The 11,294-nt window shown below is 39.9% G+C and overlaps 1 protein-coding gene across 2 annotated transcripts; it reads left to right on the top strand.

The window, feature by feature from the left end:
* The first annotated feature begins 6 nt into the window (after positions 1–6).
* On the top strand, positions 7–6,384 carry RWDD4 (RWD domain containing 4). 2 transcript variants are annotated; one of them, XM_052682635.1, is made up of 7 exons: positions 7–142; positions 295–375; positions 2,146–2,255; positions 2,365–2,509; positions 3,268–3,382; positions 4,321–4,373; positions 5,386–6,384. In XM_052682635.1, exons 1-7 carry the CDS (start codon positions 119–121, stop codon positions 5,416–5,418), a joined length of 561 nt encoding a protein of 186 aa, XP_052538595.1. In that variant the 5' UTR covers positions 7–118; the 3' UTR covers positions 5,419–6,384. The 2 variants fall into 2 exon arrangements, with proteins under 2 accessions (XP_052538595.1, XP_052538594.1); XM_052682634.1 differs by lacking the exon at positions 5,386–6,384 and adding an exon at positions 4,529–5,373 and having other exon boundaries at positions 4,321–4,370.
* Positions 6,385–11,294: the final 4,910 nt, after the last annotated feature.

Here is an 11,294-nt window from a genome sequence, read left to right as displayed (position 1 = left end):
GAAGACAGGAAGGGAGCGCCGATCGCGGCGGGGGCTCGCTCCGGCCTCCTGCGCATGCGTGGCGGCGACGGGGCCGCGCGGCCCCAGGCGGGTGCGCGCGTGGTGCCTGCCGCGCGCCATGGCGGCCAATGAGGACCAGGAGGTGAGAGGAGGGGTGGGCCGGGCCGCCTCCCGCCCGGCTGAGGGGAGCCGGCCCGGGAGGGGCGCGCGGCGGGGAGAAGGCGGGAAAAGCCTGAGGTGCGGGACCGGGGGGGGAACCGCGGTCTTTGATCGCGCTCCGTGTCCCTCTCTCAGATGGAACTGGAGGCGCTGCGCTCGATCTACGAAGGAGACGGCTGCTTCAGGGAGCTCAGCCCGGTGTCCTTCCAGTACAGGGTAAGGCAGCGCTGTGCCAGGAGGGAGGTGTCGCGGGACCTTCGTGCGGCGCTGTCAGGCGGTCACGGCGCGGCTGTGCGGTGCCCGGATGGGGCTGCCCGCAGGGGCGGCCCGAGGTTCCCTTGACGCGCGTATCGCTGCTCTAAGTTAGCTGTATTTTTTGGAAAGTGTGATCGTGACGAGCCTGCACTGCGTCGCGGGATCTTGCCAGCTTCAGTTGTCACCGAGTAGGAAGTCAAAAGTTAGGAAAACTGAATCGAAGTGTCGTGAAACTTAATATCAGACAAAGGTAATCGTGTATCATGCCTGTGAAACAATGTATTCTTATTGCCTTTGTCTGACACCAAGTTTTGGGTTTGGGAAAGCGTAGTGCAGTAAGTGCAGGAGAAGTCAAAAGAATTAGTGTGTCTCGTCAGTCTCCGGTGGGCCTCACGTAAAACAAAGGTGTTCTGTGATCCATCTGCTAAGAAAATGAGACAAAAGAAAGGTCTTTACAGATACTGAAGAAATGTAGTATCATTGAAAAGAAGGCTACCCGATTTTTAGCTGCACTGACAAGGAGGAGCATGGTTGTGCAGCTTTCTGTGTGGATTTACTCATGGCGCAGGCAGTGCCTTCCTGAGGAAAGGAGAACTTGTATGTAAACCATATCATGAGTTTCCTTCTTGACCCTGCTGGGAACTGGACAGCTACAGCGTACACGATGTCTTGATGAATGTTGCTGATGTTTGATTTAAAGTTTTATGTATTTTGTTTCTACTCCAGATGCTACTGAATATCAGTTACTACGCTGTACTGGTACAGACATTGAAATGAAATAACTTCATGTAGCAGAGAGTCATAGAATTGTTCGGGTTAGAAGGGAAATTTAAGATCATCTGGTTTCAAACTGAGATGGGGGAGGTTTAAGTTAGATATTAGGAGGAAGTTTTTCACACAGGGTGGTGACGCACTGGAACAGGTTGCCTAAGGAGGTTGTGGATGCCCCATTGTGTGGGAAGTGCTGAGTCAGGGCCTGAACCTCTGATGGATCACCTGAGGCGAGCCATGAGTCAGTGATGGAGCACAGCTGAAGGCAATTCACCTGTGCTGCAGGAAGGGGTGGAGCCTGGCTGCACCCCTCCTAGACCCATTTAAGAGCTGGCTACCAGTGGGGAAGGATCTTTTCTACGGCTCTCCTCTGCTGGTGTTTTGTGAGCAAGCCTGTGATAGGGATAAGTCTTCTATTTATTCTCTTTTGTTATCATAGTCTGCTTTACCTAACTCTCTTGTTTATTTTGTGATTATAACATCCTAATATTCTTTGATTATACACCTATCCCTGGAGGCACTCAAGGCTAGGCTGGATGTGGCTCTGGGCAGCCTGGTCTGGTGGTGGGCAACCCTGCACAAAGTAGGGAGGTTGGAAATAGGTGATTACTGAGGTCCTTTTCAACCCAGGCCACTCTGTGATTCTGTGATCTAGTTCTAACCCCTCTGCAATAGGCAGGGATGCCTCACTCTAGACCAGGTTGCTCAGAGCCCCTTATGTATATTTATTTATTTATTTATACTAATTTTGCTTTTCCCAGGATAAAAGCTCTGAGGCTAAAGTTTATGTCTAGATAAGATTTTTATCTGAAAGATTTTTAATTTCTGACCAGCTTTATAAATTGCTATCCGAAGTAATTTGATCTGTTTTAGAGAGGAGAAAGACTTGTGTATTGATAGTTTAATCTTTAATAAGTGACTGGAAGCTATTGCTTTCTGATTACATTTTTTCCTCTTCAGATAGGAGAAAATGGAGATCCCAAAGCCTTTCTAATAGAAGTTTCTTGGCCAGAAACATATCCACAAACAGCACCAGTCATATCAATGGATGCTTTCTTCAACAACACAATGTAAGCATACTTGGTAGCTTCGCTCCCTAACTTTACTTGTGGGAGCTTTTTGGTTGATGAGCTTTTTTCTTCTGTCTAGATTATAGATGAGTTCTATAATTTTTTTCAGATCTTCAGCTATTAAACAAAGTATATTGGATAAATTAATGGTAGAAGTGGAAGCTAATCTTGGAACTGCTATGACATACACACTTTTTGAATATGCCAAAGACAATAAAGAATTGTTCATGGAAAATCAGCCTGTTAACACTGTGGTAAGTTGATAAATTCACATTTAAATTCCTCACTTTTAATTCTGCAAAAGTAGTTAGTAAACCTCAGAGTACTTCATTGCTTTACTTTTAAGGTTTACACTCAGAATACTGACTAATATATGGCTGTGGCTAAACAGTAGCCCATAGATCATGGTACTACAATGCTCTGTGGTAATAATTGTTATTTTGTGTCATAGCAAAATGTGGATGGGCTGCAAAATGACATTAAAATGGAGACTTGGAACAGAAACAAAGCTGAAGAGAGCTGAAATAGATTAAATATGTCTGCTCAGGTGTCAATTATTGAAAGCTTCTTGGGATGCTGTGAATTGCGTGGATGCACCTTCAGGATCTTCTGCAAGTTTTGCAGCTTCTGTGTTTGCCTTCTTGTATTGCTTCCTCTTCAATGGCCTTTGTCATGCTGCAGACTTAATTTGAGGAAAAATGAATGTTTTTTGTATTTTGCAAGTCTGAATCCCTTCAGACTAAATCACACTTCACCATCAAATTTTGACAGTGTAAGAAGTGCCCCTTGGCAACTCTGAAAGGGAATAATTCCAGTCTCTTTGTCATGGTTCTTAAAGCTACTGCTGTCATCATTGTATGCTGATTAAAAGCTGCAGGCTGCTGATGGCTTTTCTTTTTCACAGTAATCAGGCACAGAGGAAACTGTTTTTACTCTGTATTTGTACTGGATTCTGGAGTATGATAGGTGAACTAGCATGCAAAATATTAACAACCACTTTTGCCTTTCTCAGACTTCAGTAAGCAATAATATTTCTATTGGAACTTCTGATGTGCCAGCAAATAAGAAAAAAGACAAAAAGGAACAGTTATCCAAAACCCAGAAAAGAAAGCTAGCTGACAAAACAGGTTTGTCCATTATGGTATTGTTATGTTTGTGCTGTGCAGGAGTCGAAACTTAACAGCTGTGTTGTTTTGGTAATTGGAATCAGAAGGCTCTTGCTTATAAGATTAACTGCTTTCAATGTAAAACAAGCAAAAGAAACACAGGTATGTGGTTCTTGCCTGAGATGATAGTTCTGGCAGAAGCAGTAAAAACTATAGAGTAGGGATTTTGAGGTGTTGTTGATTCAATTAAATTTTAATTTCATTTTGTTATTTCAGTTTGCGACATAAGTGAAGTTTTCAAACATACCATTTGGGGAAAGCATTGGGGACATCCTAGTAGTCCCTTCCAACAAAAGGCTTATATTTTGTTGATAGGCCCTGATAAGTAATCCATGTTATTAAAAGTGTAATTTCTAAAAGAAAATGTTTGCTTGGAACCCAAAGTAGAACCTTTTAATTAGTTTGTATCCTCAAGATAGAGGTGCTTCTGGAGTCACTTTGTGCTTTCAGTGAAATACTACGTTTTTTATAGAAAAGGGTTCAGTATTTTGGCTTAACTCTGAACAATTTTGTGCTTAGCCTCAGTTTTTAATAATGATCTAGGTAATGCTTAGTCAATGCAGCAAAATTATATCTCACTATAGCAATTTCTAAGTATAATTTATCTAATTTAAATCCATGGCATTCTAAATGTGGATGTCAGGTGGGAAAACCTGTGTAAGATTTAGTTGAAAGAATGCATCACTAGTGGTTGATTCAGCTCATTTTAGAATTGTCTGTTAATTCAGGTGTAAAAGGTCTGAGAATTACTTTGAAGAACAGGATGCGTTCAGGATGTAAATGTGTTCTTTGTCTTCAATGCTTTGTAATGGACAAACTAAGATTTATGACTCTTTACAATTTTGTGTGTTGATTTTAATTCGTTTGTGCGTTGAAAATAAAACCTGGTTATTCTGCAGATCACAAAGGAGAACTTCCTCGAGGATGGAACTGGGTGGACGTCATTAAGGTAGTACAGCTGTATGATAAGCAGTGCTAGCAACATACTGCCTCTGTGCATTTGAATTGATTTGTACATCTGAAGAAAGCTAATCTGATTATTTTTTTTTTTTTCCTTTGCTGTTTGGATTTGCCTGTGGCATCTGATTTGTATCTGTGTGCATCCAGCATGTAAGTATTATCAAGTTATCTTTTAACATTAAAAAAATTTGCAAGCAATAGTAAGAACTGTAAGTCTGTTGCTCATTTTAGATTCTAATTTGTGTAGTTCTCAAATGTTTTTCAGGCTTTGCTTGTTCAGTGGAAGTCAGTGTAGCTACTTGACCATTTTGATAGCAAGCTATTTTATTTTGCACAACTATAATTGCACAGCATAAGGCTGTGGTTGTTCCGCGAGCAAATGATGATGGTTGTTGTCGGCAGTTATCCTGAATTGAAAGTAGCTGTTTCTAGTGGATGACTTGGATTCCAGATCAATTTCCCAATAGGTTCACGATGTTTAATAATTATAAAATTAGCTTTAGGGGAAAAAAAAGAGAAATAGTGTTTGGTTTTGTGTTGTGTGAATCTCTATGTGGAAGTCTTCCAGAGACGTGAGGGGGTGATTTCTCAATTGCTACATCTTTTATTTTGGAGAGCAGGTGACCTGATCTTCAAATTAAATAGACCTTGTACCCTAAGATTCTTTGTGGTTTGGATGGTTGATTGGTTGGTTTGGGTTGTTTCTTTTGTTTGTTTGCTTTTCCTTAAAATCAGTTGCATTTTGTTTGTTTTTTTTTTTTTAAAGCAGTTCACAAAATAAATGAAGATAGGATTTCAGGTTCAGGAAATAAGCTTATTTAGTGCTTAAAGTTAAGAAATTATTTTTGGTGCCTTTCAATCTCTTGATACAGTATCACATTCAGTCTATATTATTAATTAAATATACATGTGGTCTATGTAAGATGGAAATAATGTTCTTGTTTCCTAATAAATGGAATGGCAGTCTAAACTTTGAACAATTTCTTTTTGTGTCTCTTCCGTAGTTAAGCAAAACTGGTTCTAAAGATGATGAATAAAGGACTTTGGTACATGGAAACTCAACCTCTTAATACAGTGCAATTTTGGGTCACCGTCTTTCTCTTAATAGCTTTCTTATTTGTTGAAGTAAAGGTTTTATAAAGCTCGATTTCCTAGCTCATAAATCCAGACACACAAGTTTGTCTTGAGACTGCATGGTCGTCTTTGGAAACTAAACTTGCCTTAAATGGAGGTAAAAATGTGAACAAAGGATACAGAGGGTGAACGTGGTAAAATGAATAGTGCTATATGCAGTGTTTTTTAATTTATATCTTACTCTGTAGTAAAATCCTTTTGTAGTGAACCTGATGATACTGTAAACATTTCCCGATGATGTTACTCCAATGGAAGAAAAAAGCACTATAACAGTGATTAGTCACTTGATAGCATAATTCATTAAAATAAATGATTCCATGGAAACAAAACTTTTGTCATTTGTTTATCTAATACAAATGTAGAAGAGCATAAAAATTGTTTCATTCTGAGGCAGAACTTGTTCTCTTTTCACTCGTTTTTGGCTGAAGTAGCAAACACTAGTGAAAGCAAGGACAAGTACTCTGGTTACTGAAAGAAATGAGAGCTTCCAATATGAGTCTGCGTTCTTTATTCTCTGAAATATGCACTTGTTAGTCTTTCTCCAGTGTGCATCTTTACAGAAGGTCGTGTGTTTGAAGGGAAAGAAGAGTGCAATCTGGCATGTCTCTCAACAACTGTTAGATCTTGTAGCTCTTTTATGAGAGAAGTGGGCATTCTTTGATGGGTTTTGCTGGCTGAATGTTGGAACAGGCTGACAAGTCTGCGCTGCCAAATGTGTTGGGGAAACTTGTATTCTAGTGTGCTCTTCTTATCAGAAAGAGAAGTCATCTTTGCCATATGAACGGTTATTGAATACAGAATGCCTTAATGTCCTTTATTTTTGTGTGTTTTGAGATGAACCTAAATAAATACCTATTTATCTGCTGTCATATGTGTTTTTGGTTTTTGGATTTGTATATTGCCTGCTGTATTTCTAGGGTTCCACTTGAATTTGCCAAGGATTTTCTCTTAGTGAGAGAACGTTCCTAACAATTGGCAGGAAGATGCTTTCCCTCTTTCAGTGTATGTTTGCATTTCAGTGTGGCTGTGTTTGTTACTCATGGGAGGCAGTCACTCCAGTGAGAAACAGGAAAATAGCCATCATAGTGAGTCCAGCAGCTCTTGGAGTGTGTTCTGCTGTAGTGCTACGTAAAGCACTCAGTGACCATTGGAGGCACAGGCTGGATGCTCTGACTGGTGGTGGTCAGATGGGAGCCTGCGCAGCCAATATGGGATAGTTTACATGGCTGTCAAATTAGGACTTCAGCTGTCAGAGTGGAAGTTCTTGCGCTGCTGCTATGTCAGTAGAGCTTGCACACAAGCATTTACTGCAGTTCTCATATTCTCTTAAATTATTTCTCTTTTACCATGTGTATTGCAAAATTATTGCTTATCTGTATATAATGTATGTATTATATTTATTGTCTTTATATATACAAAGTATAAAAAAATACATATATGAAGAAAAAAGCTGCATGAAGTGTTGTGACTGCAGGAGGAGGGAAAAAATAGAAAAAATTAATGTTTTCACTCTTCAGATGAGTCTGTGAAGAGATCTGAAAGAAATGTGGTCTGTACTGCTGTCATTCAGCAAGAAATGGATGGTTTTGGTGAAACTGCAGGGTTGCAGTGAATAAATATGTGTTCGCGTAAGGAAAATAATATTGATTCTTATGTAATGCTTAATTTTGGAAAAACTGATTTCTTTCTGAACTCAAATCGCATTCAGTAAGAGTTAGTGAAGGTAGAACTTCTTCCAGGTGATCCATTCTCATGTTTGACCTGGGCTGGAGGCTTACGGCTGCAGCCTGAGCAAGAGCGTCTGGGAGCAACACCTCAGCAAGAAGTTGGTGTGGTCTGTGATCATGGAACAGGGAAGGGCTTTATCTCTGCCAGCATCAGAATGGGTAGAGCTTTTGCTATTCTAAATCTCTCCAAGGGGAATTGACTTGCTTTTGCTGGTATCCTTGTGTCTAAGTTGCCATGACAATTTATATGAATAGTTTAGTTAAGGGTCATGAGGGAAAGACAGATAAGAACCGTATCTCTTGCTTTTATAGAGCTGCTGTGTGTAACAGCAAACTTGTTAAACTTGTGAAATGCCTAAATTTTCTTCTTGTTTGCTTATGTATCATATGCTTGTAGGAAGATTTCCTAGCAATCTCTTCTGGTTCTTTTAGCAGGGATTTAGAACATGTATTTTGAAGTCTGCTTGGACAGGAAATTTTTTGCATTAGGATTACGTGTATCAGTCCTTCATTTCTGTGCCATTTTTAAAAGGTAATTCATCTAGTTTAACTGGTTTATGTTATAGCCTAATATTTGGGAAGAAAGTTATTTAGAAGTCTAAAGGAGAGGCCTGAGCACTGGATGGGAAAGTAATGATTTTTGTCAAGAAATGCAGGTGTGTGTCTTTCTGTACATAGACCTCCACATAGAGAACATAACTGAATAAGCTATTGAACAATACCTTCTCCACCTTTTTAAGTAAAGCTTAATCTTTTCAACCAAAATTCCATTTATTATAACACTGTTTTCTCTCTTCAGTCTTTCAGTGCATGTTTGCATTGGCTAATATTCCTGGCACCTTGGAAAGCTGTTGTTCTGTGATCGATCCATTCCCTGTGAAGCAAGGATTGCACCTTAAGAACGTACTGATTATTATTGTGTCTACTGATATTTCTCTTTAAATCATGTAGATGTTGAGAAACAAACCTACTGAATTCTCCAACTATGAAAAGCAGAACAATTATGTACATTTCTTGCTCCAAATGCCTTTTGCCATTCAGCAGGAGAGGATTGAACCCACCATTTATGGCTTGCTTGTCTTTAAGAGGGAAGAATGCCTCTATTCCCTCTCCTCCTTTTTTGTTTTTCTCAGTGCTTGCAGTGCCCTGGTGCACATCGCTAGGCAGTGCCAGTCCTAGCCTCAAGTTACAGGAGCTGTTTGCAGAGGGCACGTGTATTTTTTGTTAAACAGTTTGGTGCCTCAAACAGAGCCGCTTCCAAAACCTGACCACTTCTTATGCTGCTTATGATTATGGACGTTTGAAAAACTAGAAGTTCATGGTTGAAGCACAAGGGCTGTTACCATCACACTGGAATTCTACCATTCTCTCTTTGGATGAGACCGAAAGGTGATCTTCAGTCATATTTGCATGATAGTAAGTGCAAGTTGGTTCAGTGCTTTTAGTACCAAAACCAGGAGCTGTACTGCACTGTAGTGCATCAAATTCCATGTAATAATGCAGCCAGCCTTTAAGAAGGCTGGGTGGAGTGCTTGACAGCTGTGATTAATCACCAGTATGTACTTGGCTTCTGCTGCTCACCCTGTAGAACAGCTCTGTAAGAGCTGATGCTGAGATCAAGGCTGTCTGCAGCACCACTGCAACTGGTGCTAAATGGGATGGGCATGTAAAGCTCACCTAGCTGGCAAGTAATTAGATTTTGGTGACTAAAAGAATAGGCAAAATGCCAGCATTTCTTGAAATGGATAGGACCTTTGGAAGAAGTGCAGAAGGAGGCTGTGCTCCTTTTAGCCAAGGCAGCAGAAATGTTTTCAGATTGTACTGTGAACTTTGTGCAGTGAAAATCATTTGAGCTGGTCCGCACCAAGAATAGTTCCCCTCTGGAAATTGTTTCCTTTAGCTGTGTTGTGTGGTTTATGGTATAGCTCCCTCAACACTTGTGCCTAGCAGCAGGATGTGGGGTAAGGAAATGTTCATTCAGCAGATAAAATACTAGAAGTGCAGAATTCTGGATGGATTAGAGGAAGAAGTAAAAGAGGAAGGAAGCACACAGGAGATAAGTCTTCATTGCTATGAGGCAACGAAATACAACAGAAGCAAAGCTCACAATTGCAGAGCTGTAAATTTCTGAATGAGGTTGGGATACAGCAAAAGACAAGAGGATCATAGATTTTCTTTGTCACCACCACTTTATTCTTTCACCAACATAGCTTTGGCTTTGTTTCAGAATGGGACAACTCAGTGAGTGAGAACTTCTCTTCCTCTGACTGTTAGGCTTCCTGTCATTCTTTCCAAGCCCACTGAAGAACCTCTGAAAGAAAGTCTGTTGTACTCTTAGCAATGATTTATACAAAACATGTTGACTAGTTCTGCAAAAAGACATTAGAACATTTTACGAGAGTGACAGAATGAACTGTTTCTTTTCTCTCATTTTCATTCAAGGCAAAGTGAGCAGTGACTCCACATGGCTGAATTGCTCCAGGTACGTGAGGATCTAAATTCAGATACCAGTGTCTTACGTTAGACTCAAAGTATGTCATTTGTTCATAAGCTTTACTTAGCTGTCCCTTGTATTTGACCATTCATACTTATTATTGCTGATTCAGTAGTATGTGTTTTATATATTCATCTTTACAGTATGGCAGAAATTTTATAACTTACTGTGACTGCATATTGCAAGTTGCTTACATTGTGGGATCTGATAATGTCACAGCACTGACAGATTCAGCCAAACTATATCTGCACAGTCTTGGTGGAGAGTAATGAGGTTGCATGGATATCTCTGGTGTGCTTATTGCTTGTAATGATCAGTGACAGGGAAAAGTCATTCTAGGATGAGTTTGGAAGACAGTCAAGAAGGGATAATATTTTCTTTCTACAACAAGTATCTGTTACAGCATCACTGAGAAGCAATAAACACTGTCTTGTGTGGAGTCACTGTGCAGAGCAGGATCTTGCTTTAAATCAAGTGTCTTTGTCAGTAATGCATTTTATGATTTCCTGCAGGAAAAACAAATGTAATGAAAGCATTACTATCTGAAGAGCTGCTGCCTGTAGGGGATCCATTTGATTACTACTTTCAGAGAAGTTATGTTCAGTTGACCTTGAAGAGAGATATTTTATAACTGTGGGGAAGATGTAGCATCCCACTGATAAAAGTCTGATGGAAATTACATAGCCCCTATACATAATTAATACGTTTTTACAGCATTATCAGTTTTACTTTCTTCTCTGAAGATCAACAGTAGAATATTACCAAGTTTCAGTTGTCTGGCGTACAGCATGGTTATGATTTTTGCCCCTCATTCCATACATCTTTAGATGCTAGAAGTACAAGATGTGCTATAGAAATTTTATTTCCTAGATGAAAATAATGCTAAAGTAACAAATGCATTCAAAACAGGAAATAAGTCTCAGAGTAAGGACATACCAAAATTAAAGCTGCCTATGTGATACTTATGTGAAAAAGGATGGATAAACAAATTCCCTTATGTTACTACATGCTTCTCACTACCAGTAGTATCCAAGCAGATGCTTAGTGCTTTGCTTCCTAGTGTTCCTGCTAGTAGGGAGGTGGTACAAAGGCCTGAGTTTGTGTATGATCGTAATTCTGAGAGGAAAAGTAAGTTTTCACTCTGCTGAGGAAAAAAAAATTAACAAAACTGTCCATGGGAGAAAGTGGGGATTTGAAACAGGACAACAACATGCAGAGGCAAATTAATTTGGTGTTATAAAACTGACTGGATCTCAGTAGCTTTAGTACCTGCTTCAGCTCATTGCTCTGCACAGTAAATCTGTGGCATGTAAATACTCTTGGATAGTTTTAGGTTGACTAGCTTCAATCCATGTGATTAAGCATTGCTTTCAGCAAATTTGTTTTATAGTAGTCAGTGCAGATTCTGATGTACTGTTAATAAGCACTGGTAACATCCTTTAGTTTTTGTTGAATGGGATGACTGGAAATGTACTTCTTACATTTCATGCCACACATAGAATTATGTGTGTGCTGTACACGGGGGCTGCCTGGACATGGTCAGCAGGCATTATAATCA

The sequence above is a fragment of the Tympanuchus pallidicinctus genome, unplaced genomic scaffold (genome assembly GCF_026119805.1).
Source record: "Tympanuchus pallidicinctus isolate F22 unplaced genomic scaffold, pur_lepc_1.0 scaffold2, whole genome shotgun sequence".
NCBI lineage: Eukaryota > Metazoa > Chordata > Aves > Galliformes > Phasianidae > Tympanuchus > Tympanuchus pallidicinctus.
Note: the sequence above shows the minus strand (reverse complement) of the source record. Positions and strands in the feature narration are given on the sequence as shown.